This window comes from Falco peregrinus, chromosome 12 (genome assembly GCF_023634155.1).
Source record: "Falco peregrinus isolate bFalPer1 chromosome 12, bFalPer1.pri, whole genome shotgun sequence".
In the NCBI taxonomy this organism is placed as follows: Eukaryota; Metazoa; Chordata; class Aves; order Falconiformes; family Falconidae; genus Falco; species Falco peregrinus.
In genome coordinates this window covers 21,092,863-21,119,003 of record NC_073732.1, presented here as the reverse complement: position 1 = coordinate 21,119,003, position 26,141 = coordinate 21,092,863, and the positions used below count along the sequence as shown (strand labels likewise).

Sequence of the window (26,141 nt, the reverse complement as noted above, 5' to 3'; positions counted from 1 at the left end):
CTTCTCTTTGATGGTCCAAACCTAAGCGGCTAATTTTTTCACAACTACCCTTTGCAGAAATTAAGATCCAACTACAAACTTTTCACCAACCTTCCTCTCATTACCACAGATGAACAAAAAAATCTTACCATCAGTGTTTCCAAACCTGCTTTATTAAAAAAAAAAGTGCAGTCTGTCATGGACATATTTTATATTAAATGTTATTAGAAGTAAGACCAGAAAGTATTTTTGAATATACAAAAACTTTCTGAGTTTCTGCAAATAGGCGGTCTTAACAAAACCTTCATCTGTTTTTATTATATCCAACCGTATCAGCATGTGAGACTGACTCATTTGAATGTTCTGGGCAGCCCAACAGGGACAAATCCAGTCAATGAATAGAGAGAAGGGGAAGACATGGGTGCAGAGCTGCATCAGGAAATAAGGCTTCTAATGGAGTCTTAGGAGAGGCACAATGACAGAATCTTACATCCATTTCATGACACTGTGTCAATTGTGCTGCTGAGTCTAACATATGTAGTGCCCGATGGAAAACTAGGTTGCCAATCCTTAAAGAATCCTTTCTACACATTGATAAAGTTTGCCAATACATTAGAAAACGAAAAATTGGTCAGTATAGTAAAAAAAAAAAAAAGATTGGAGACATGAATCATCTGATAAGTACGTTATTACTAATTTTATTCTAAATGATTCATCCCAGGAAAGGATCATCTCACTCAAGTCAGTGGGAGTTACAAGTCTTCAGCATTTTTCTGGACCAACCATTTAAATGCTTGTGAAATGCCTCATGTTGAAGAATCCAGCCACTTAAACATGCCTGTAGTCACGCATAAAAGACAATCACAGCGGGCCCTTTCCTTACTTTCCAAGTTCGGTCCTTCCTCTTAGGTATGTCTACCCCAGTCTGCTCTTTAGCTGGAGAAAACGAGCTCAGGTTTTAGCAAAGCAAATGCACTACACGCCAGAGAGTTACAGAAAACAAACAAACAAACAAAAAAACTGTTAAAGGCCCTTACACTGTCATGTCATGTAAACATCAGGAAGGGTTTTGTTTCCTAAGCTATGAATATGATTTTGAACAATACACTGTTGAGTAAGCAAAATAATATTTCTTTCTCTGTCCTTCTAGAAGGACAGACGTGTGCCTTGTCAGATGATGCCAAACCCATTATTAGTGTCCTTGTGCTCCTCCATTAGTGATATTGCAGCTAGACTAGCTGATGTCAAGGATGTCCGTACTGAAAGACAACAACATTCCGTCGTAGCAGAAACTACAGAATGCTACTACAGTGAAATTCAATGAGATAAACTAAGGAACAGAAAGTACTAACATTCAGAAAACACAGACATCTAAATACAAACATACTGCTGTTAGTATCCTTTAGTACTCAATTTTTATCAAATTCATAGACACAGTCTGCTCTTTAACACAGATGCATCCAAAACCAGCAATTCATTACCCTCGCTCCATCTTTTTTTCCAGTTTCAGCATTTGTCATCTAGCACCTTTGCGACTCAGATCAGTCTTTCCTGAACCCATAAACTATGTGTCAAAAATATTCCAAGAGGTGACAACCACCTTGGCTGGGGAACCCTGGGGCAAGAAAACTGGAGGAGTTCTGACAAGAAAGGACAGCGGCAAGTCCAACCACTCCAATACAAGGCAAGGTCCTATGGGCCACCAATGATGGTGATAACTGCAGTCTCAACTGACTTCTTTCAGAGGTGGTAGTTCAGATTAAACATCAGCTACTAAGTCAATCAAACCATACTTCTGGTAGGTGACACAGCCTGCACTAGAACTTCTAGTAAGCAACACAGATCTTAAGTATCTAGGACTGGCTATCCCTGTGCTAGCAGCAGCGAGCATGAAGGTGCTAGCGTACACTCAGAGAAACTGTGTTCACAACTTCGTTGAAGGCAGATCTAAACAAGTCACTGAAAATAAGCAGCTTCTGAGAAATATACTTTAAAAGACCTGGTTTCATGTTTGGATTCTTTTGTGTGTCTCAAAAAGCAGAAGTTTCTGATCAAAGCTCTATCCTATCTTAATAAGGATAAAGATATTCATGCAGCCTGTGTTTTAGATGGATTACCTATTGTCAACTACTATACTACAGCTTATGCTGCAACCTTATAAACCAGGGGAACAATCAAAAAGATAGCATAAACCCAGTTTCCTAAAAGCACAAGTTTAAAAACACCCAAGACTTGCTCACATTAGTTCTTCCGTACCACAAGCATTCCACAGTGATAGTTTTCTATCCCTTTTTCTTGGTTGTTCAAAGAAAACAAGTATCGTGACTGATAATAAAACTCTCCCCTTACAAGCCTTCTATAGTTAAAAACTTAATAAATACAAATTACCAAGACTATCATGGAGTGGTGTTCTTATATGCTCTTTGTGTCCTGCAAAAAAGAACATCCCTGACCACCCTTCTAGCCAATATTACCTATGCCATAGCTAATTTTCATATAAAGGAGTAAATAATGAAGGCTACCCACCCACATAACCTGGTATCAGGACTCAAGGAAAGCTCATCATCTGCAGATCTTGTCAAATTCTGCACTGTACCACATCTTTTTCTGACAACACTTGGAAACACTGATTCCTTTCAGTTTCACTTGCAAGGATGATGTCTTGGGCCTGATACACCTCTTGGCTACAATTCTGCTGCACTGAAATAAAAGACACTTTTTATTTTATTATCTCATTGTAAAAGTGGTGAGAGAGAAGAATCTGACTTCAAGATAACCATGTAAGTGGAAGAAAAGGGATTACAAATTTGCATGTGATATAAAAATGAGTTCTTATAATAATTACTAAAAATGTTACAAACTTATCTGTTACAGCAATTTCAACGATCATCAAATAATGCAAAGATCTTATCTACCACCACAACAATTTTTTAAAATGGAGTGTATTAATACAGATGTGTACTGATGCTGTAATTTAGCAGCTGATACTTTTGAACAGTGGTAGCATGACTGCCCTAGAATACTGATTTTCTGTGAATAAGTATTCAGATAAAGCACCACAATCCTAAGCCTCCCCACATAAATTGACGTCTCCTGAATAAAAGCACTCTTTTCTGCATCAGACTTCTTGCTGCAGTGCAATTGCACTGCTCTACATACTCACTTTGAATGACAGAGTACATACTTCTCATAGTAATGACCTGAATGAATTTAAGAAAAAAGTGACAATCTCTTTGCAAACACCCATCCAGCAAACACGCTATTATTTTTCCTCACTACCGTTTAATAATTAAGTTTATTACAATCTCTTTTTTTGTGATACAATAATAGACACATCTAGAAAATCAAGCCAATGGCCTGTTTTTTGAAACCCAGTAAAAATAATGCTACTTTAGTTTGTATTCCAAAACCTAGTACAATGATGTTAATTGCCAGTGTCTGCCCCCTGCTTTGCCTATGCCCTCTCCTGGTGGTAGAATAAACATTGTACAGTATAGTTGTATAGTAAAACAAGCCAAGATTTCAAGCCTAACAGGGTTCCAAAAAGGTACCACAAAAAGTATCATAACTCCTGTAAGATCACTGATTACCACACCCCTACATCTCTGCTCCCAAGACTGCTTTATTTCACCCAATACAGAATGCATATGCAGAAACAGGGACTCAGGGCTCTCCTCAGAGGAGACGGTTAATCGGGAGGCTCTCCTTTTGGATTCCTTACCTCTGGCTGCACAGAGCCATGATTCTTAGCTGCATGGTGTCACAGTTTGAAACTGCTAGCGAGGCAACACAGCACCCTCCTGGAAAGTAGGGAATAGGAATTTGAACCTTGCAAGGCTGAAGACAGAGCATCTGACCAAGAAACAGATCTGTACGCTCCACGCTACCTGCTCAGCGATTATAGCCAAACTTCCATTCTAGCAGTGCGAAGCGCAGGGGATCAGAATGCCTCATATAAGGTAAGGCTCTGCTGACACAAAGATCTGTTTATCAGGCTAAGCTGGCTTCACAACTGTAAGTGGCTTTGTTTCTACAGATGAGAGGTACTGAGCCAGGTCAGGTTTGGCCCAGCTGCCAAGCAAATAAGCCCTGCAAGAATCCAAAACGACGACAGACCAAGCACTAAGCCTCAAACAGTTAGTTCTGCCAGATCTGACCCAAATAAGACAGATGTACACAGGAGACTAATTTGCAAAGGGCGATACAGGCACACTTAAGTTCCAGCAAGGGCTGCCTTTACCCAGCAGACCTACTACCTCAGAACCAGTTCCAGACAAATGCTGCTGTACCACCTGCACACCGAGTCTGGCTCTGTGAATTCATATTATGCCTGAGCTAAACAAGGGAAGTGCTCTAGAGTCCTCCAATTTGGTTACACAGAAACTCTTTACAGTTCAGAACAATAAAGCAGCACTAATATTACATGGGGTTTTCCTCCATTCTTCAGTGTATCCTAGCCACTATTATTCTAGCCAGTCAGCTTGAATCTCAGCATGAATTCTCTTTTTTTAACCCCCTCTCCAAAAACTAGTCAGGCCATCTACTGGTGATGGGAAGTTGACTGTACATTAACAGCAAGCACCATTACCTCTTCCTTCAAGCATGTTCTAAAATAAGAGCGAGTCATGAGTCTTTTACAAAAGGACAAGTTAAACACACAAGCTCCAAAGCTGGAACATACATTCCCGTGACTGCCTTGCTGGAGTCACTGAAAGATTTCAGACATATGTCCTCTCCTCAGCATTTTCAACCACTAAGCCCAAACATCCTGTACAGTGGTTATGCTGTTGTAAATCCAGGTTAAGGTGCCTGTCTTTGGTACATTTTATACAAAGCATTAAGTCAGCACCTGGATTCCAGCCTAAGGTAAGGACCAAAAGGTTAGGTGTGGAAATGTTGAGGCCCCTTAGTGAGGTTTTGCATTTAGTTTGGATTCTAACCCTTGCTTTGCAGAGGGACTTTGATAGTACATTTATACTCACGGCATCCCTTTAAGGAAGGGAAGTATTAAAATTGACTAAGTACCCAAGTACTTTAGGAAAGAAAGTGGGAAGATGAGAGGTCATACAAAGCTCTTGAGTGAAGGAGTATTAATGATTATTTTGCTTTTTCATCTACAGATGCTTTTTTAGTTCATATAAACATTCAAGACCTCTTCTGAAAATAAGAAAAACAAAACCTCTGACATGCATTTTGCAATCAAGAAACAAGAAGGAACACAGACGTTACGAATAATCCATTGTCACAGCCCGTCTTCTGCCACATTTAAAGGCTGGCACTGCAGTCTGGGAGATTGACTGGCAGTTGCATGACACTGTTCAAAAGCAAAAGGCCATCAGCCACCCAGTGGGGAAGTGCAGCTTGTTGAGAAACAAAATCACTGTTCAGTTTTGGCTTGACATATCCGTCACTTCCTACTTTGCTTTGTATTACCAAAAAGGTGAATGTGCTTGCTTGAAACAAGTACATCTCAATGAAGTTTTAAAAAACTCAAAGCAATAATCAGGAAGCTTCAGATTCTCCAGGCTATCACTGACGAAATTAACTTTTGCTTACTAGTAAACGTCATCATTTCGTGTCTTGATTCATGCCTCACTTAGAAAATTATTCTTTCCTTTATTCCTGTGGACAATTTATGTTCATGTCTGGCTCTTGAGTTATATACCATATCACATACAGTAAATCAGCACGTGAAAGTCCCATGAAAAGCACATTGTTTGCATTATACCTGCACCAACAACTCCTGCCGAGATACTATGTTCATCTATACCAATATGGGAACCTAGATAATATTCACTGTTTCTATCTACTACAGTTTCTATCCTTGCTTCTGAGGTAACTAAGCAAAAATACTTCAAAAACCCCAAAAATTATTTGGGTACATTATGAACAGTTGTGGCAAAATCCTAGACTTCACCTGCTCTTATGCAAACATAGGATGATGTGCAGGAATTCACTGAAATAATCCTAGATTTGCATCTCTTTAAGCAAGGTTGGACTCCGCTGAAAAAAGATGCCTGGAGTCTATTTCTCTTGTGCATTAAACTCTGTACAGTTATCCACAATGCTGTAAAGCAAAGTCACTGTAAAACAACAGCAATTATGTTCTACACACCTTCCACTGGTGCAAATGCCTATAGAAGTGCAAGGCAGAGAAAAGTAAGACCTAGAGAGCTGTAAGTTTAAATTTCCTTCCCCATATCCTCCAGGCTTCTTGAGGATTACACAGATTTCGCTTTATTTTGTTATGCTTAATAAATCCTGAGGCTTCTAGATATCAGCATGATATTCAGTGCACATTACCTTGCAGTTCTTGCAACTGGTCCCGATCAGCCACTGGAGCAGTAAAGATGAGTCAAGTACAGGCATGCCTCACACAGCCGCAAGCCTCTTTATCCTGGCATGCATTTTCTGATGGCATCACTGGGGATTTTTCTGTGTTGAAGAAAAATAAAGCAGCAGAATGCTGTGTTTGTTTCCGGGTTGCAGATCAACCATAAGCAGGTCTTGTGCAGAGAGCAGGATCTGACTTATATCATACAAATACAATGAACCATTACTACAAAATAAAGTATGATCAGGAGCTAAATGAAGACCTGGCATTGTAATTCCAAATTTTCTGAACTGCTTTTCCTAGCCGCAGTTAAATTCCTCCTCCTCAAAGCACTCTACCTTGAGTATTAGTGCCACATACTGGAAATCATAACACATCAACTTTAAAAGATTTCATAATACAAATTTGAGGTGCACTACCTTTATGAGGTACAGTTAGTGAAACCGCAGTATTTTTTTATCTTCCTAATGCTAGCATCTATATTTTATAGATGTATTGCATTATAACTGATGTAAAACCTTCTGATTTCTTAACTGAACAATAAAATTATGCAGATTGCTCATTAAAGAAACAGAGAATCAAACTGTGTGTCAAATTAAATTCCTTGCCTTTGAGAGTCAGCAAGTCCAGTCACCTCCTGATATTCTCATAATTGTGCTTCAAAAACCCTACCCAACTGGTTGTCCCTTACTCTTGGATTTTACTGTTTTTCCTGTGTTTTAATTCAGGATGAGGCTTAAAGGGGGACTGCTGGTCACCAGCCTAACATTAACTGCAGCATCTTGGGAACCATAGTCTAAACACAGTCATCTAGGCTGTTTTTCTCCTTCACTAGCATAAGGTTTGCTGAAATTTGTAATAATGTGTTCTATTAGCATCAACTTTAAAAACTTCCTGAATAAAACTACTGGATACACCAAATGTAAATTTTATCTCTCTTTGATTAAATTCAGTGTAAATAAGGTGATATAATTGAAACTTAAGCTACAACTTAAAAAAAAAACCCAAAGCTTTGTACGAAGTTCTGAACTCCCTATCAAATTAAGACAAAGCGAGACTCATAGCAGTAATTTTTGTCTTACAGTGAAAATATAAGAAACACTTTTTTATTATTTAGTCCAATAATTGCTATTAAGTTCACTCCTTATGCTATGTAACACTTTATAGGTAAATGTAAAGCTAATAAATAAAATGTCATTGTATTATGCTTACTAAATCTTGATTAATCACTTGGAGATCCTCACTACGGCATTACAGAAATACGCTATACATCTTATGTGAACTTGAAAAGAACATTCATGATTACAGTATGACAAACACAACTCCCCCCCCCCCCCAAACCAGCTTCCCATCCCCTCCAAAACAACTATCATAACAGGAATTCAAAAAGGTGCACACCAGGAATGCTTGCACTTTAAGCCAATTCCCCTGTTCTCCAGTTAGAATTTTAGCCTTCTGTAATGCCAACTGCTGGTTATGCCTGACATCTCTTTTTCTTGTTTCCTTTAATTCCTCCAACTTTATAGTTTCCTCTCTCCAGTTGCTCTGGCTGAACACCAGGTTTGGCTGAGAACTCTGATGACAACAAGGCAATCTCAAATCCTAATTATAAGTTCAACTGCTAAGCTGGCAGCTGACCTGGCAAAAATCAGAACTGCCCAACTATCCAGACAAGGAAGATTCAGGGATCAGGGACCAGGGTCTGAGGAGCAAAGGAGTGCCCCAAGCGAGAAAGGAACAACAAAGGGTTGGGACATCAAGATACACTTTTAAACACTTTTTATTCTCAATGGAAGAGCCCAAAGGAGCAGTGACAGTAGCAGGAGAAGGACTCGGGGACGGCCCAGCTACAGTAACTCCCTTCCACTGCCGGCCTCTCTCCCCCAGAGACTATCTTCTCACCCCGCTCCTCCAGATCCCCTCTATGCGGCAGCAAGCCCACCCCACAAGCCCTCAGGACTCCGAAGCGATCTTTCCCCAGTCCACCGAAGGCAGCAGCCTTCCCCTCAACCCACCCCCCCCACCCCATCTGCGCTCCCAGGCCTCACCAGCTCGCTCCTCACACCTCGCCACTCGCCTCACACCGCCGCTCCCGCACGCACCGCACCTACGCCTGCTCGTTCTCTCGCTCGCTTGCCCGCCTTCCGCTTCCTGCCTCATGATTGGCTGTCCGCGGCATGGCCCCGCCTTCCGCCGGCCGCGATTGGCCGCCGTGCCCGAGCGGGCGGTCGACGGGGCGCGGCGCTGCGCGACGCGACGCGGTGGGCGGCCACGGCGCTGCTATTGGCGGGAAGGCGGCGGCCTGCGGGGTAGGCCGTGGAGACAGGGGCGAAAGCGCTATTGTTGCCGGATCGCTGAGGACAGGAGCCGGCGGACACCGGGGCTGGGCAGCGCGGCGCGGGCTCAGCGGCAGCCATGAGTGGCGGCGTGTACGGGGGAGGTGAGTGCGGCGCCGCCTCGCTCGCCCGTCCTGTCCTCCCCTCCCCCGCCCTGCGACCGTTGCGCTCGGCGCAGTGCCGTGAGGCGGCGCGTGCAAGCCGCCGCTGGGCGCTTCCCGCCTCCCTCAGGCCCCGGCGCGGGGGGCCGCGGCCCGGCGCTCCCACAGCCCCGCGGCCAGGCCGGGGCCCTCCTGGTGCCCCCGCTTCCTAGAGACGCGGTGGCAGCGTGCGTGAGGGAGAGGACGCAGCGGCAGGCCTTGTTTGTGTCCCTGCCGGCGTCCGCTGCGCGGAGGTGCTTCCCCCGGAGACCGGCCGAGCCGTGACCCGGGGCTGTTAGCGCTGCTCGGGTGCGCGGTGGCCTGAGGGGAGCCCCGCGCCTGGGGAGCTGGGCGGCAGTTTCCTCCCGCTTGTGCGCAGCCTTCCCTGAGAGCTTAAAGCCCGGGTGTTTTGTTTCAGACTTGGGTTTCCTTTAGGACACGCAGAGCACCTCAGCGAGGATCGGGGCCCACGGGGATGAGGGCGCTTCGTGGTGTGGCAGCCTTCACTGACAGAGTCGGTGTTTGCAGGCCCACCATTCTAATTCTGATCACCCCGGGAGGTCTGGGCTCACCCGGCTTCGTGTGACAGTGAAGTTAGTGCTTCTTAAAAGCTTTATCTTGTAATCTACTTGGATGCAACTATGTGCTCCCTCTTCCGTTAAAATTCCCCTTTAGTTATGCCAAAGGAAGGTATCACAATGTTCCAGTTAGCACCTATCTGCAGTCTTCTAATAGCGCTCTGGTGACTGGAGTTCTGGACAAATACTTTTCTCCTTGCCTTGAAAAAGATGCCTGGCTTGCTTTTCTTCTTATGCAAGCAAAACAGACGGTGGGCAGGGGAAGGTCGGGGTTGTAGTATAGTGTAATAACCATTCACTGCCTCTTCATTAACAATCTTTTCAGATGAAGTTGGGGCTCTTGTTTTTGACATTGGCTCGTATACAGTGAGAGCAGGCTATGCGGGCGAGGACTGTCCAAAGGTGAGAATCTGTCAGACTCAATGGAAATGTAACATCAGTTTATGCCTTAGGTCTTGTTTGTTACTTAAAAGTTTACAGAATATGCTGGTTCTTGTTCTGACTGTATTGTGTAAGGAAAGCTCTGAATTTATGAGCAAAAAACCCACCCAAAATGCTAATAATTCTCTACTGCTTACCTTTTGCCTTACAGGTTGATTTTCCAACAGCCATTGGTGTGGTGCTAGAAAGGGACAATGGCAGCACTTTGATGGAGATAGATGGTGACAAAGGCAAACAAGGGGGGCCGACTTACTACATAGACACCAATGCCCTGAGAGTTCCAAGGGAAAATATGGAGGCCATTTCACCTTTAAAAAATGGAATGAGTAGGTGGTCTGCCTTTTTCTACGTGTTTTTAAAATAGCATTGCTAAGCTGTGAAAAGTCATTGATTTCATGTAAACAGATGCTATGTATGGTAACAGAAGCCATAAGAACGGATACCCAGTTTACAAATTGCATGAAGTCTAGTTGGTTTACAGTGCTGGTAGACTTTCAGCATAATACTTGAAGCGTTATAGCCATGATGGTAACAGAGGAGGATAATTCTGCGAAACTGTTACAGGAGTTGTATGTCTGCTGAGAATAGCTTTTGACCCAAGAGCTCAACACAAATAAAAAGCATTGGAAAACCTTTATGTATTTATGAAGTGGAACAAAACTTAGAAGTAACTAATCTTTTTTGCTTCAACGTTGTTACAGTTGAAGACTGGGATAGTTTCCAGGCAATTTTGGATCACACTTACAAGATGCATATTAAATCTGAAGCAAGTTTGCATCCTGTCCTTATGTCCGAAGCACCGGTGAGTAAAAGCAGCTTTGCACTGTGTTAAGTCTTAACGGTATCTTCTTGCTGACTCTGCAGACATTAGCCTTGGACGAGTCTGACAGTGGCTTGTTGGTTACCAATTTAAAACCTAGCTACAGAAATAACAATTTTAAAGTACTTTGCCAGGTTCTGTAAAGTAATCTGTTATTAAGAAAAACTTCCAAAGAAGAGAATGGCTTTTGAAATAGTTTGCATGAGCTGTATCAGAAAGTATTTAGAATGTGTTATTGTTTTTTACTTATTGAAAAGAAGTCAAAAATAAAAAAAAATCTTACTGCCTAGAATAAAAGCAAAAAGATGTTTGGATGTCTTACATGTATTAAGTTACTCTTAATAAAATGCCATTGAAAATCTGATGCTTCATTCAGCCTTACAACTAATATTATGTGACAGAGAAAAATAATTATTATGGAGAAGTTTTAATTTTTCTGTCTTTGTTTCTGTAAATGGCCCTGTAAGGTGAATGAAGTGGATGAATACAAATTTCTGGGAAAATAGGTAGACAGGGTTTCTGTCACTTAATCATGCTCACTGTTTGAAGAACAGATCTTCAAGTCAGAATACAAAAGGTAGACATGCCATACAAAAGTTATGCCTTTTTTTAATTAAATCATAGGAAAAACAATTTTCTTTTTCATTGTTCTCTTGTGTTGAATCGTAGCTTGTGGAGTATGGATGAATTTGCAATGGTTACTTCATGTTTGATGGCTTAGTGGGTGTGTCAGTAGAGGTTCCCATTAACTTTCTCCTTACAGAATGTGTTGGCTTGGAATATTTGATCTATATATCCTGGATTAAGTGCACATGCAGTAGAACTGTAGGAAGATAGCTTGAAAACAGGAAAATCTAGATTGACTTTTCTTTCAACTGGGCAAGTTACTTCATGTATTTTTCCCCTTGTAACATGTTACTTGTTTCAGAGAGTTCTTTGAGAGACTGATATTGGAAGAGAGGTAAAAATGTAAAGAAACTTTTAGTATAACAGTAAAAATGTATATCACTTTTAATTCTGTATGATAGATAAGCATTAATAGATTGTAGTAGAATTGGAATAAAAAAGGTCCTAAAGAAGTAAGTTACTAGAAATCTGTCCAGAACTTTTGTATCGTTTGAAACCATGGCTATAATAATTCTAATTACTTTTTTATTATGTTACCATCTTTTAGTGTGCTATAGTGATCCTCAAGATAAACACATCTTTTTGGTCACTTATTTGTGGTTTGGTTTATTTTTTTCTTCTAGTGGAATACTAGAGCAAAGCGTGAAAAACTGACTGAATTGATGTTTGAACACTACAACATCCCTGCTTTTTTCTTGTGTAAAACCGCTGTTCTAACAGCGTATCCTTTGGAATGTCTCACCACCTCCCTCCGTACTCCCCAGGAAATTACAGTAAACTTATTCTAGGCAATTCCCAGTATAACAGCATGTCTAACTTTTCTTTCAAATTATTTTTTTCCATAAACATCTAAGGAGGAAGTAAACAAATTCCATTTCTGAACCTTAAAGCTTTAGATCTCAGTTTTGAAGTTCTCCCAATCTGACTGTTTCCCTTGGAGGCGATGTCTATTTTTTTTTCTCTTTGTAATTTTATTCCCATTGTATACCATGGGTGAGAATATTACAGACCTGAAATGGAGGTGTCCAGGCTACTCAATACAGTAGCTGCAGCTTGAAGTTCGTATAGCCTTAAGATGAATATTTGTAATTATTTTAACCTAATGACATGTTTTCAGCTTCAGAGTCTAAATGAACTGGATGTATTAGAGCTTGTTGAATATTACTGACGTGAAGTCTCACCTTTGTACATCCAAAGGTCAAGTGAGTTCACAGACAGAACTTAAATGCTATTCTCTCTATGAGGTTGTGCACTTCACAGAAAAATGATACACGCTGGAAAACATCAAGTTCTTTGGTAGAGCCAAGGAATAACACATCAGAGTCCTCATTCCTAGTTATGCTCTAATTGTACGGCAGTGGTTTTTTACAAAGTGAAAATTACAATATTTTCCTTAATCATTTTGGCTAGCTTTGCTAATGGGAGATCTACAGGTCTCATTTTGGATAGTGGAGCAACACACACAACTGCTATTCCAGTGCATGATGGATATGTACTTCAGCAAGGTAAAAATTTTCATTGGTAACAGCATTGTAGTATTAAGGTCAAGTTACTCTTTCTTCCACTTTTATCGTTTTGTTACTGTTTTTAAATCTGAGTATCCCCTTAAGTATGGAAAGAAAATGCCTAACAGTGTTCGCTGACAAACAGTTTGTTGAGAGAGTTTATTCGTTATTTCAGTGCTTTCCAGCTTGGTGGTTTTTTGTTTGGTTTTTAGTCATCTTTTTGTTTTCTAGGTATTGTAAAATCACCACTTGCAGGAGACTTTATTACTATGCAGTGCCGGGAGTTGTTTCAGGAAATGAACATAGAGATAATTCCTCCATATATGATTGCTTCAAAGGTGGGAAAAAATTTTATTTAGTAAGTGTTTGCTTGGGGAGAGGCTTAAATGGTTCACTGATGATCATGTTTCCTCCTGTCTCAGGAGGCAGTTCGTGAGGGGTCACCAGCAAATTGGAAGAGAAAAGAGAAGTTACCCCAGGTCACTAGGTCTTGGCACAACTACATGTGTAATGTAAGTAGGTCATTTCTCCCACTCTCAAACTTCCCTAGGCATCCCATAAAGAGGTTTTGTTTGCAAGTATATCAGGTTTTCCTCTTGAACTAGAAAAACTTTAAAAAGTCAGTATCAGTTCTATAAAATTGAAGATGAAATTCTTATAACCATGTTGTTCTTAATTCCATAGTGTGTCATTCAGGATTTCCAAGCTTCTGTCCTCCAAGTATCAGATTCAACCTATGATGAACAGTATGTTACTGTTTTCCTTCTTGTAAAATTATCAGTTGTGCATGGGGTGCTTAGTCTGTTCATTGCTGATGGCTGGTTTTGCTACAGAAGGAGTTTTTAGATAAAAAACATTCATTTCTGAAAGTAGAAATACAGTGCATATCCAGGTGATAGTTTTTTAGTATTCCCAGATGCATGAGATCATAATAAATATTCTCAAATGAGTAAGTCATATCAATCACAATATTCCCATTGAAACCTTAGTTTATAATGCTACTTAGATAACTTAACATCCTGTTTACACAGCAATTTAATATGTTTCTCTCTGACTGATGCTCCAGGGTAGCAGCACAGATGCCAACGGTTCATTATGAGTTCCCCAACGGCTACAACTGTGACTTTGGTGCTGAGCGTCTAAAAATTCCTGAGGGATTGTTTGACCCTTCAAATGTAAAGGTAAAACAACTATCATCTGTAGCAACTGGAAGGCTTTACATTACTAGATTTTCATATGGCTTCTTTTTGTATGATGTTCTTAATTTCACGATTTGTATGTTTGTATTTACACTGTGTGGTTCTCTTGGGGGTAGTTTGCCTGTGTTCTATTAGGGTTGGGCAAGCAAAGGATGAAATATCGTTCAAAATGGGTGGTGATGAGCTCAATGGAAAAAAAGGAATATTTTTTTTCCCCTTCCCTAAAAATGCTTAGCTCCGTTTATGGTAATACTTTTTAAATTCAGCTAATTCAGGGCTTTTATATGCCTTGCTCCTTTGAAGTGATGATGTGTAGATTACTAATTTTAATTCTAGGGTTTATCTGGTAACACGATGTTGGGTGTGAGCCATGTTGTCACAACAAGCGTTGGAATGTGTGATATAGACATCAGGCCGGTAAGTGTTAGTCAGAAATACTATTTTAAGGCATTAAGGCATAGATATTTTTATGTTGATACAATTTTTTGGGACTAGAATACTGTTAGTGAAGAAGTGTGGATTTCCTAGGATAACAATAAACACATTAGAATAATTCACCAAGTATTACATATTCATATATAGGAATATGTACAATTACTGTTTTGTCTTACAAAATGCTAAATCAGGATTTTTATTTTTTTTTTACTTGTACTCAGTGTTTCTGCCTATATTTAAATAGCTGATGTCCAGATTTTGCGGCTGGCACTGCATAATGTGCATTGGATTGGTTTCAGATGAGCATTTTATGTTCATAACTGTTCGTCTTCAGATTTTTAGGTGTGGCAGATATACTTTCCTAAACATAACCAAACATATGGAACTTATGTAGAGAGTAAAAGGAAGAAAAGAGGTTTTAAAGGAAAACTTTCTTTTTAAAACTATGTTTTAACTTTCTCAGTTTGAAAATATTCACATTTGAGGCAGACTGCATGGGGGTTGCTTCAAAAAATTTTCCTCTTAATTGGCATGTCAGGCAGGCTTAGTAAGCCAGGCCATGGTTTGCGTTCACCTGCTGCAGCATTAGTGAGATCGAAAACTGTTGCAGTGCTGGGGGTTTTCCTTTGTGGTTAGAACATCCAGCTTGAAGAAAACCAACAGTTTGGTTACAGGAGATACCTGTAGGTGTAGGGGTCTCTTTAGTAGAAACTATTCTGCAAAATCATTTAGAATCATTAATCACATGGTTTCTGTCTTCCTTGTATAGCTTAATATTAAGCTGTCATGAAATATTTTTTCAAGTGATTAAAAAATCAAATATTGTTGGCATCAAGTAATGCATTATTGCTGTTGATTGTATGTACTTGTGTGTCATTCCTCTCTATTCTGTGAAACAGTTGTTTTCGGAATGGTTTCAGAGTTAATATTGTAGGTTGCTTATTCTCTTTTTAGGGCCTCTATGGCAGCGTGATCGTTGCAGGAGGAAACACACTAATACAGAGTTTCACAGACAGATTGAATAGAGAGCTGTCTCAGAAAACTCCACCGGTAAAACAACTCTTTCATAGTTGGCATAGAATTACCGTTTTGTTTTTCTGCCACATAAATACATGAGCACATGTCATAGCTTTAACTTTGTTAGGAACCCAACAGCTGAAGAGATTTCTGTGGGCTAAGAAATCTCCTCTTTCTCTAAAGAAAAGAAAGAAGTCTTGAAAACTTATTATATGAAATTAATTCCAGCAGGTATTGTAACTGCTTTCTGAATATGTTACTTTTCCATTCCTACTTTCAGATTGTGATTCTAAGTTCTGTAATTGTCCCTAAGCAACAGTCACTGTTTCCCTTGATGGCCTCTCTTCTGAAGTGCTGCTGACTAACTAGAGGCACATTCAGTCATTCTGCCTGAGGTCTTGTCACTTTGTCATGGGAATTGTTCTTCCTGGATTCTACAGACAGCTCAACCTACTCATAGATAAAACCTGGTGATTTAACATACTTGTATTTTTCTAAATCACTTGATATCTAAGGTATTAATACCTTACACCTATGTTCTTGAGAGCACATATAGCTTATTATATTTCTTGAATATTGGTATTTAAGTAAAAATGTTCTACTTGTAGAACTCTGCAATCATGAATGTTATGAGAAACTGAGAAGGGTAGTTATTTGCTGCTTCTTATAATAGCTGAGGACGAACCCATTGAAATGCAAAGATTTTATTGCCAAAGGCATTTTGAAAACAAAATGAATGAAAGGGTCCAAAAAGGACTAGACCAATTAAGTTCAGCAACAGTAAGACACTTTAGTCCCGATGCAGTTAGAAATGATAATGTATACTGTGATTATTGTTGCTTTCTACCTGCCCTATTTCTAGCTTTAAGAATTTGCTGCTGCTCCCTGTTGGGAAACAGGATAAAAGTCACACGTGTTCTTCTACCACTATGGCTATTCTTGAATTCTAAGTACAGGGCAAATGAGCGTTATTGCAGGTTTAATAAAACTGACGTTTTTCACCTGCATGCTGGTATATACACCAAGGTCCTTGTGCTGTCCTCCTCTTGTCTTTCAAGGTCACCAGCCTACAATTTGTCTGGTTGTTCTTTCACGTTTATCTCCTTTTCTATTCAGAGCATGCGCCTGAAGTTGATAGCGAACAACACGACAGTGGAGCGGAGGTTCAGCTCGTGGATAGGTGGTTCCATTTTGGCTTCTTTGGTTAGTAACCCTGTGTTACTATGTTGCTATGCCAAGCAGCACCGTCACCCAAAAATCTAATTCCGCATTAAATATGCATTGCAGAGTTTGTGCTACCATAGCAATCATAATCTTGTCTATCCTTGTGGTAAGGTGAACAGAATCTGTTTAAAAAAGGAAGACAACATGAGCATTTCCAATCAAATAATAACTTGCCACATTCTCCCCGTTTTTAACAGTATGGTGCAGGCTTGAAATACGCTATCTAGAAATGACATGTATACTGTGAAACTTAATTCTGAAGTTAATTCTACAAGTTACTGCATACTGAAATCATTTGTGGGGATTCATTTAGCAGTATGGGAAAAGGAGACTGAAATCACCTTTCCTTTCTGCAAACGTCCTGTCTTTAGTATAATCATTGGCAGTATAAAACTCGGAGGGAAAGGGAGTTAAGCAGGTCAAGTCCTCTTATCCTGTTTAATGTAAAGACTTGCTTGTTTTTCCTCCTTGGAAAAGCTAATGTTGTTTCACTTAACCTTCACTTGTTTTCTGATTTATTGTTTGTTTGTTTGTAGGGTACTTTTCAACAGATGTGGATTTCTAAACAAGAATATGAAGAAGGAGGGAAACAGTGTGTAGAAAGAAAATGTCCTTAAACCTCTTACTGTGAAAACTGCTGCCTGCTCAGTGCTCCTTCTGTTTTATAGCTTTAGCATACTCAGGAATGGGATGGACTCTTTTTTTTGTAGAAAGTTTATATTGGATTTTTTGCATAATTCAAGTTCCATTTTAACAAAGCTTAGAAATTTTGAGAGATTAATTGGTATAGCACCAATAGAAAAAGGATGTTTACATCCTTTGTAAAGCAATAATTCATGTAACAAGCATTTTATAATTTTGTATAAATGTCTATTTTCTCTAGTATCTTTTCCTGGGAACAGCTTTACACGTTGACTAATAGAGGCATAACCCTGAAAATGCCTGTGCAAATTTATTAAACAATCTCTTGTCTACTTTCACATACTAGTCTTCCTTGCTGGTACTTTGGCCTTAAACTGCTCTTATTTCTCTCTTTAAAAATAAATGTTGGTCTTTTATATTTGAGCAACTTCGTGAGTACTTGCAGAGAAAGTTACTCGTTTTAAAAAAGGAAAGTTTGTATTTAGTAAGCTACTATACGTCACTCAGTTCAGCATGAACTTTCACCGTCTCATGAAAATGTTACATTCCATGTAGCGAATGTTACATTAAGCACTGGCCTGCTGATTTTCCATTATGGAGCAACTTCATTTCAGCAAACAATTAGTGCTTTCCACCTGATTTTAAGAATGTATATAATGCCTGTGTGATGTAGGTGAGAAGCAAAACTTGTTTGAGCCAGGGAAGTTAAGGCAAAGAATTGTCTAAGACTAGAATAGTCATAGAACTGAGGATGTGGCTTGATGTTTCTACAGGCAGCTGTAACTCATGGGGGCAGTCACTACTTCTTATTGCTGGTGTAGCTCCCTCGGCTGACTCGCAGCAGGGTGGGTAAGTGCCTGTTTTGCGTGGGGAGTGCGCTCAGGGTCTGAGGAAGCAGGATGGCTTTTTCTCAACAGGAACTAGTTGTCAAGATGTAGCTCTATGTTGCTGTTAAGCTTACTTTAATTTACAACTGTGTGATGTTCTGTATCGGGACACAGTGAAGTTTTGCTCCTTACCTTAAAAGCTGTGGAAAACCAAATAGCATTTAACTGACTTTAAAAGATATATAAATAAGTAATGTAAACAGTACTACTGCATTTTCCCTAGTCTAAAAGACCTTGTGCAAAAATAATCATGAGGCCTCTAGCTGAAAACAGTTTCACATTACCTCCAGTTAATAAAGTAATTTATCAAAACAGCCTGCTTTTGTCTTAATAACTGTTAGTTGCTCACCCCAGATTTTGAAAGCTATTGACAAACCGTATTTCTCTCACAAAATGAGGCCAACTTAGTCAGCTTCAATAGGTGATAGAACTCACCAGCTATTGTCACGCTGGAAGAAAAAGACTTCAGTCAGTAAAATGTGGAATGGCAACTGAACTTGCACCTTAGCACGTGGCAATGAGCATTTTTTTCTAAAGGTCCAGTGGCATCAGGGAAGTACTAGGACTGACTGGACAGCTTGTAGCTAGAGGTGAAGATAAAAAGAAGGGGTTTTTGGTTCTCTTTGTGAAATGACTGTGCTTAAGTTTCGTTATGTCTGTTCAACTTTTATCTTGTGTATCATCTTAAAAAAAAAGTTCTATGCAGTATAGTGGTAATACTTGTGAATGTTCCAGCACCATATTGAGAGCAAAACACTTTCTGGGGTTTTCTCACCATTGTCTGTTGATTCTGTCTAAGAAATGGATATTTTATGTGATGCAGAGGAGTAACTGAAGGTTAAGATGATGGAAATAAAAAGATCTGTATCTTCTACAGTTTTGTTAGAACACTGTAAACATCAAGGGAACCAGACAATACGGCATAGCACACTTAGCATTCAGCTGAGGTTGTATAGAAATTTGGAGTAAAGTCACAAATAGTAGTCTTTCAGGAAGCAAAAGTTTTCATGAAGTAGGTGTTTACCATTGAGAGCAGTAGCAGTACCTTTCTACTTCAACTTTACGGAAGACTATTGCCAATCTTCCTTCAAACCCTGTGCACACTGCAAAAAAACATTGCTCAAATGTTTTACTTTGTCATGGGTATCAAGAAATCTAGGTCTCAAAACTGCATTGGTGAAAGTTCACGTTCTAAGTATTTCATACTTTCTAACAAACTGGACTTTAAGCAGGGAAAACCTCCTTGTAGCAGACTGAAAAAGCCTATTTCCCTCTGGTTTTATGCAGAAAGCACGTGTAGCTTAAGTGACAAACCTGTAACTCAGATGACCAGGGAAGAGAGGCTAGTATGTGAGTTTCCGAGGTTCTCATGTTTGTCTGGGTTGAATGTGTATTTTTTAAACTAAACTGGGTAAATATCCTGAGACACTATACTTACATGGGGCAGTCAGTTGCTGCTTTTCACTGCTAATGTGTGTCTCGCTTTTGTAATAGTTGGTTAATACATCATTTTTCAAATGCTTCTAGAAAACAACTGTTAGGATTAATTTCAGTTACGCACCAAGGCTGCTTTTTCATTCCAGATAAATTTAATTTAAGTCAAATGTGGGATTAAAAAAAACACCAGATGAAGACGACCCTCAGGAACGCTCAGGCTAGTTGTCGACTCGTTTCAGAACTCGTTGCATGTTCCAGTCAGAGGTACTCAGGTACTCAGCCAGTTGCTTGCAGCACTCTTGCAGTATGTTACTGGCCCTGAGATTTCACAGCAAGATGAGGGAACTTAATTTGCAAGAGCTTCTGCCTCTTCCTCTCTAGGTTTTGCCTTCTTGCCCTTATACGTAAAGATTTTTCAAGTCTAAGCCTGAAATAAAGAAGTCAGTGTGGTTAATTTCTAGATAGGTTGTATAACAACCTTAATGAGCTCAACCCCCTAATCAAAGAGAGGCTCCCAGTGATTAACAACTTCAGTATTAATTTGCTTTTGATGAGCAAAAATGCCTGCTAAGCAAATAAATATTGGTTTTCTGCTGCTTTTGAATCCTACAGAAATTCAACCTCTGGGAGGATCTTAGGTAGTCTGCACAAAGTTTTACAGTGCAACTTCACAGATAACCAAGTCTCTTAATAACTAAGATGGAAACAGCAAGAAGAAACAAGAGCAAGCTGTAATTTTAAAAAGCCTTATTTTCAGTGTATTAGCTGTAAAACCAACAAGATAATTACTCCTTTTTTCCTTGTGAAGTGGAACAAGGAAGACTGAGGAACATACCAGAAAATAACTCAATGTCAAAAAAATCTTTTTACCTGATGAAGCGATCCACGTGAGGTAAGTAATAGAATTTCCTCTTTCGGTATTTTTTGTTCAAGTACCATGGTATTGGCCATTCCTTATAAGTGTACCTGTTAAAGACAGATGAAAGTGATTACAGAACGTATACTTTTTGCCTTCGTTCTTGAATTCTACCAGTTGCACTTGGTTACAGTACAATGGTAAAGGGGTCTGACCAGTATATCACAGAATTTCTGTGTGGGTATCTACTTTCAGCTCTATTGCTGGCTTGGTTTGTAAATACATCTCCGATGTAGCTCAGTGTCTTTCTGTCAAAAGCAGTCTTGCTTCAAAAACTATGTTTGAAGAGAGGGCCCAGTATAGATAGTGATTCTTTGCACTTGTATTTGAAGTTACTCCATAAGAAAACTTTCAAACGCTAATGTGAACAATTTGTGTGAGTAAAGTTTTGTTTCTACTACAGTATTCTTTCAAATGCCAGTGTTGGGAGTGTCATGTTAAGTACAAATCTGCCTGAACATAAGTCTTTCTCTTCTGCTTGGGGTTTCTCTTGCAGATGGGCTGCACAGATGGCTTATGCAGGCTTACCTACAGACTCCAGTGCATCCAGATTGTGTCAGACCTACTACTATCTGTATTGCAGCTTCTGCATGAGCTTAAAAGACCATTTCATACTGTCTGCCCCTTCCCCCTGCTTCAACTGCGGACTGGGCTTCCAAATACAAGGGCAAACCCTTCCTTGTAGACAGTTTCTCCAAGCAGAAAGAGATACACAGAAGCCTTATCCCTAGAGATGTAAATCTAGCAGTTGGTGCATCTAGTACCACTGCTGATTTATATTTAATGGGTAAACAAATGGATAATGACGGAAAAGTCACCATTATTATAGTGTGTGACCTTCTGTTATCTACACTGTTACTGCAAAGCTGAATACTGTAATTAGTGCTTCTGAAGGCAATATGATGACAGTAAAATACCAGTTAATGAAACAGCAGGTCCTGCCAGAGCCTTCAGCAGCATCACCTGAAATTATAGATTACTGAAACTATCTGGACAATAATAATTCTAAAGGTAGAAGCTTCCAAGTTAATTATCTGCCAAGTAGGGAAATCCAATGGATGTTTATGTGGTCTCATGCAATAGTCTGTGATTGTCCCCAAATATGCGGATTTTGCGTTTTAACTAGGGACATCCAGATGGCTCAACTTGAACAGTACTCCCTAGTTCATTCATGCATTACAGAACACCTACAGTAACAGACATCCTCTGAGTACAGAAACCACTTAGTTACATGGCACTAGCTCTGTTACGATTGGTAGAGTTTGCCGTAGTTTTATTTAGCAACAATTATAACCACACCAATAAAAAAAAACAACACTCAAGGAGAAGTGAATGCTGACCAGAAAACATGTTTCCTTCTATACATAATCAAGAAGGTATGTATATACTGTAAGGATTTTCTGATAGAGACATGCCACAAGAAAAATTCACATGTATGAAAAAAAGTTCTCTTTTCCATACCAGTAGGTGCGTCCCAGGAAGTCATGCCTCCACTCGCCAGGTGCTGGTTTTTCATGGCCAGTTTGTAAAAGCCTCAAAGCAATTTCTCTTTCTCTGACAACCAAGTCTATATTTCTCATAGACTTTTTAACCTGGAAATAGGACACAGTTTTAGGATGGGCCAACAAAACACAATGCTGACAATTAGTAAGATCTCAAGTGAAGATCTAAGACAAAATTTAAAAGGAAAAGCAAAGGCAAAACAGACTAGGAGCTCCATCATGAGTTACCTCACAGTTGTGGACGGAGTGAAATGGCTGAATTGTCCCTGTGTACTAGAACAGTCAAGAATGGGTGCTTTAAAAATCTAACTTACAAGTAGAACAGATATGAAATAACTGATGGTCTGATATTTGATTAAAGGCTAGCTGGCTAATACATAAAGCCAGATCTAATGCTGATGCTAGAAGTATAGAAAGCTCTGAGGCAGGGTGGGAAGGAAGTAGGAGAAGCAAATAGAAGGTAACGCTGTATGTTTTTCTGTCAGATGGTTTGTACTGGTTGGCTGTTGTTCTAGTTCTTCACTCTGGAGTCTGGTCACAGCCTTGGTAATGCCTGCTGGCATTAGAAAGCTGACTTGACCGAGCTGTGACAACTGAGTTGAAAGTTTTTAGTCAGGTCTGTCTCACAAGATTACTGTAACACACTGCGTTACATATGGCAATGTTAAATGTGTTGGGGAGCTGCTAGAGCAAATTTTAATAAGCAGATTGCTGTATTTTGTCTCTGCAATCACAGCATTTAACTGGTGCTTGACTTCTGCTTTTCTTGGGCTTCAGCCAAAACCAAACAGGCAATTAGTAAGATTTGACTTTTGAAGCACTTGGGGCCACTTACTTAAGTTCTCTCCCAAAACAAGTTCTACTGTGATTTGTAATTGCTGAATATGGAATTTGTAGGTGGGGCTAAGCAGAAAATACCATTCAGAATGGGAATCACAAGATAAAGTTGAAATACTGTATTGTCATAAATTAGAACAAGGTACACTAAGAGATCCAGAGAAGAGTTTTATATTGGATCTTGCCTAGTGTATAAGTACAGTGATGAAATGACAACAGACCAAATAAATCCATGTCTGACACAAAAAAATCATAATGCAGTTGCAGGTGCATGTGGTGGCAAGTAACAGTCAAATTATTAACCATATGAAGAAAATCAGATTAACAGTGTAAAGGTCAGTCTTTTCACAAATCAATTTGGATAAATACGGGGGTATCTGGGAGTATCTCTTGTGTCAAACAGCTGTATTATTTAACTGGCCAGTGAAACTGCCAATTTCCATCTGTGAGACATAAGCATAGAGATGGCAGTTAATTTATAAGTAAATCAAGTTTTCAACAGTAAAGATACTGAGTGAAGAATTTAATAAATCAGTGGCAGAACTGCAATAATGCAGAAGGAGGGAATGACAGAAGTGAAGACAAACATGAACCAAAGGGCCCAAGTTTGGAGATGACAATGTCAGAGGCAAGGAGATGGCAGCAGTTAAGTAGCTAAAAAAAAGTTTGTGGAGGGTAAGGATAGAGATAATCTTGAAGTTTTACTGGAAAGTTTCTAAAAATCCTCTAGTGCGGTTTCAGGGCATGAAGATGGCGAAGTATTTCTTAACACGATACATGATATAGCAGGTGGAAAGGCCTTTCCCACTATGTTGCTTGGGCACAGTGTTTGTGCATATACTAAAATCAGGGGAATAGCTTAAAAAAAAGGTCTGCAACAAGGTTACAAACACTTCATCTTTCATTCAGCAATTTTACTTACAGTTATATTTTTAGCTAGTATGAAAAAGTTACCTTGTCTAGTCGTTCCGGACTTGGCATAGGCCTGTGTTGTCTTTTTGATTCTTGCTCTAACGTTAAAAGCATGTTTTTTTCCTTCAGTAGGACATACCTAGATCAGAAAGGCACAGTACTTAAAAAATAATTTCTGGATGCGTTAGTGATTAATGATTCACTACCCTGCTGGATAGAGCACCGTTATCCAACCTATAATCCCATACCCTATACCTGCTAGCTTCATAGAAGGATGCAAAAAGATACTGACCAACTGGAGAAAGCCCAGTAAAGGTGGCGAGGGGAGGGCTGATGTACAGGACGTACAAGGAGAGGCTGAGGAAGACAGGTTTACTTAACCTGAAATAAAGAAGGCTAAGGAGGGAAGAGGTTAACATCAAGTAGTTTTCCACTACCTGGACAGAGACTCTTCTTACAGGTGCACAGCAAAAGGACAAGAGATGGCAAGGTAAAAACTATTCACGGTAATAACCTGGCACAGGTTGCCTGGAGTGGTGATGCAGTCTCCAGCCTCAGAGACTTTCATAATCAGAATGGACCGAGACCTGAGCAACCTGATCTAATTTACTTGTTAGCTTCACCAGAGGTCACTTACAACCAAGCGTGTCTTTCAGTTCAAACAAGTCCCAAAGAGTTTAAACTCAGCCTCGTTGTACCAAACCTGAAGTTTTTGTACTGGATACAACCATCACACAACCACCTGCAGTACGGCTCTTGTATTCTAAGCAGTACCAGAACCTTGGCTGTTCCAAGCCCAAAGTAGGCTTAAGCATGCAGAGCTGTATGGCAGACTAAATTTACTGGCTAGTAAGTTCACTAGCCACATTTTAATACAACGTGCAGAGCTACTTTGAAACAAGAGAAGCTACTCCAGTAAAATTTACTTACCAAAGTTTGTGCAAGTCTTCACTACTCTTGCCCCTTAGTTGCTTTATATTCCATGCATCCCCTGTAAAAAAAAAAAAAAAATTAAAAATTAAAAGATCAAGTTAATAGAACAAAGTTCACCAATTCTGAAAAAAAAACCCCACCCATGCTTCTATTAGCAGGCTCAGCTGACGTAACTGAACAAGGACAACTTTTTTAAAAAACTACTGCTTGGGAAGCTGTGCTTGTGGATATTCAGCTCTACTTTCAATATACAAATACATTAAAAAGGCAATTACATGTACTGTTTATTTGTGTTTAGAAAAGGCTGGAAACAGGGATATCTATAAGATAAACCTTTACGCTGAAGTATTTTTCTTCCATAGTACCGTATATTTCTTCAAAGAACACCTCTTCTGTGATACGCACACTGAAGAGCAAGGCAGAGGATCTACAACACAATATTTTGCTGCATAGAGCTACTTGCTTTCATAAACACGGAATACAGGCAGACAAAATTAATAGGCATAAAGATGCACAAGTATATGTATGTACATACACATATAAATAAAGTTTCATGTAGCTATGAATACTTCCAATAACGCAAAAGAATCGGTCAGATTTCAGCTGAGCAAAAGTGACTCAAAGATTGCCATCAGAAATGCTAAACAAAACTCACCAGACTTTACACTTTTTTCTCCCCAGTTTCCTGGATCATCAAAAAACTCCTCCAGACCTTTCCGAGACAAAGTAGTGTGCAGAAACTTCAGCTGACAGAGGGGCTCAACTTTTGCTAGGCCCTTGTGGAACAGATTCAGCATCAATCTGCATAAGAATCAGAAGGAAAACTATGTATGGTAAGAAAAATGGTATTCAGCTACATTAGACTGTTTAATTCAAAGGCACAGGTCCTACAGGCAGAGGAATGCCCCAGTCTAGGGGGGGAAAAGGCACGGGTTTAGTTCTTCATAAAAATGTCAGTTTGGTGTTTTCTCCTCCCCCACGTCTCACTTAATACAGATACTCGGGGATAAATAAAAATTTGAAAATTAAAATAGTAAGTTTGAACTACGCGGTACAAGAACACGTTCTCCTACGGTGACCAAACGGCGAAAGCAGCAAGCGCAGGGTGTAAGCACAACCCCGAGCCAGGCCGGAGGCGCTGGCACGCCGGCGGCCCAGCAGCGGGCGGGGGAAGCTCGGCCCAGGCGCCCGCGGGCAGCCCGCCCCGCAGCCCGCCCCAGCCAGCCGGCGGCCGAGCCTCAGCCCCCGCGCCGCGGAGCCTACCCGGGGGGGCCGGCAGCCGCGGAGCCCGGCCACGCTCCTGACAGCCGCAGCGCGCCCGGGAGGCGCCGGCACAGCGCGGCCACCGCCGCGGCCGCCGCCATGACGCGCGCCGCCCCTCCCACAATGCCCAGCGCCGCGGACGGCGTCCCGCGAGGGCGCCGGAAGGTGACGGAAGGG

The 26,141-nt window shown here is 40.3% G+C and overlaps 3 protein-coding genes across 4 annotated transcripts in view; 1 reads left to right on the top strand and 2 right to left on the bottom strand.

Moving 5' to 3' along the window:
• Window positions 1-8,425, bottom strand: part of GNB4 (G protein subunit beta 4) — a 78,058-nt gene extending 69,633 nt beyond the window's left edge. Inside the window, exons 1-2 of the mRNA XM_027780384.2 lie at window positions 8,362-8,425; window positions 6,283-6,414 (exon numbers count right to left, since the gene is read on the bottom strand). The gene's annotated coding sequence lies outside the window, so the exon portion shown is untranslated. The remainder of the gene's footprint in view (window positions 1-6,282; window positions 6,415-8,361) is intronic.
• Window positions 8,426-8,569: 144 nt separating this feature from the next.
• Window positions 8,570-17,700, top strand: ACTL6A (actin like 6A). Of its 2 annotated transcripts, none has more exons than XM_055817402.1 (14): window positions 8,570-8,753; window positions 9,693-9,769; window positions 9,960-10,134; window positions 10,510-10,610; window positions 11,879-11,976; window positions 12,666-12,760; window positions 12,992-13,098; window positions 13,183-13,272; window positions 13,445-13,506; window positions 13,827-13,941; window positions 14,296-14,376; window positions 15,349-15,444; window positions 16,528-16,614; window positions 17,172-17,700. In XM_055817402.1, the coding sequence occupies exons 1-14, from the start codon at window positions 8,729-8,731 to the stop codon at window positions 17,250-17,252; spliced, it is 1,290 nt and encodes a 429-aa protein (XP_055673377.1). In that variant the 5' UTR covers window positions 8,570-8,728; the 3' UTR covers window positions 17,253-17,700. The 2 variants fall into 2 exon arrangements, with proteins under 2 accessions (XP_055673377.1, XP_055673378.1); XM_055817403.1 differs by lacking the exon at window positions 8,570-8,753 and adding an exon at window positions 8,853-9,382.
• Window positions 17,701-19,734: 2,034 nt separating this feature from the next.
• MRPL47 (mitochondrial ribosomal protein L47) lies at window positions 19,735-26,114 on the bottom strand. Its single transcript, XM_055817239.1, has 7 exons — window positions 25,965-26,114; window positions 25,357-25,502; window positions 24,699-24,759; window positions 23,811-23,907; window positions 21,979-22,109; window positions 20,472-20,567; window positions 19,735-20,028 (listed from the first exon to the last, which is right to left on the bottom strand). The coding sequence occupies exons 1-7, from the start codon at window positions 26,063-26,065 to the stop codon at window positions 19,911-19,913; spliced, it is 750 nt and encodes a 249-aa protein (XP_055673214.1). The 5' UTR covers window positions 26,066-26,114; the 3' UTR covers window positions 19,735-19,910.
• Window positions 26,115-26,141: the final 27 nt, after the last annotated feature.

Excerpts from the sequence above, each read along its gene's own strand:
- MRPL47 (XM_055817239.1), bottom strand. The coding sequence starts at position 26,065 with ATGGCGGCGGCCGCGGCGGTGGCCGCGCTGTGCCGGCGCCTCCCGGGC. Across the intron at positions 25,503-25,964 it reads GCGGCTGCCGGCCCCCCCGG|ATTGATGCTGAATCTGTTCC; the intron begins GTAGGCTCCGCG and ends ATTCTTATGCAG. Across the intron at positions 22,110-23,810 it reads GTCCGGAACGACTAGACAAG|GTTAAAAAGTCTATGAGAAA; the intron begins GTAACTTTTTCA and ends TCCTATTTCCAG.
- ACTL6A (XM_055817402.1), top strand. The coding sequence starts at position 8,729 with ATGAGTGGCGGCGTGTACGGGGGAG. Across the intron at positions 9,770-9,959 it reads CGGGCGAGGACTGTCCAAAG|GTTGATTTTCCAACAGCCAT; the intron begins GTGAGAATCTGT and ends TTTGCCTTACAG. Across the intron at positions 11,977-12,665 it reads AAAACCGCTGTTCTAACAGC|CTTTGCTAATGGGAGATCTA; the intron begins GTATCCTTTGGA and ends CATTTTGGCTAG.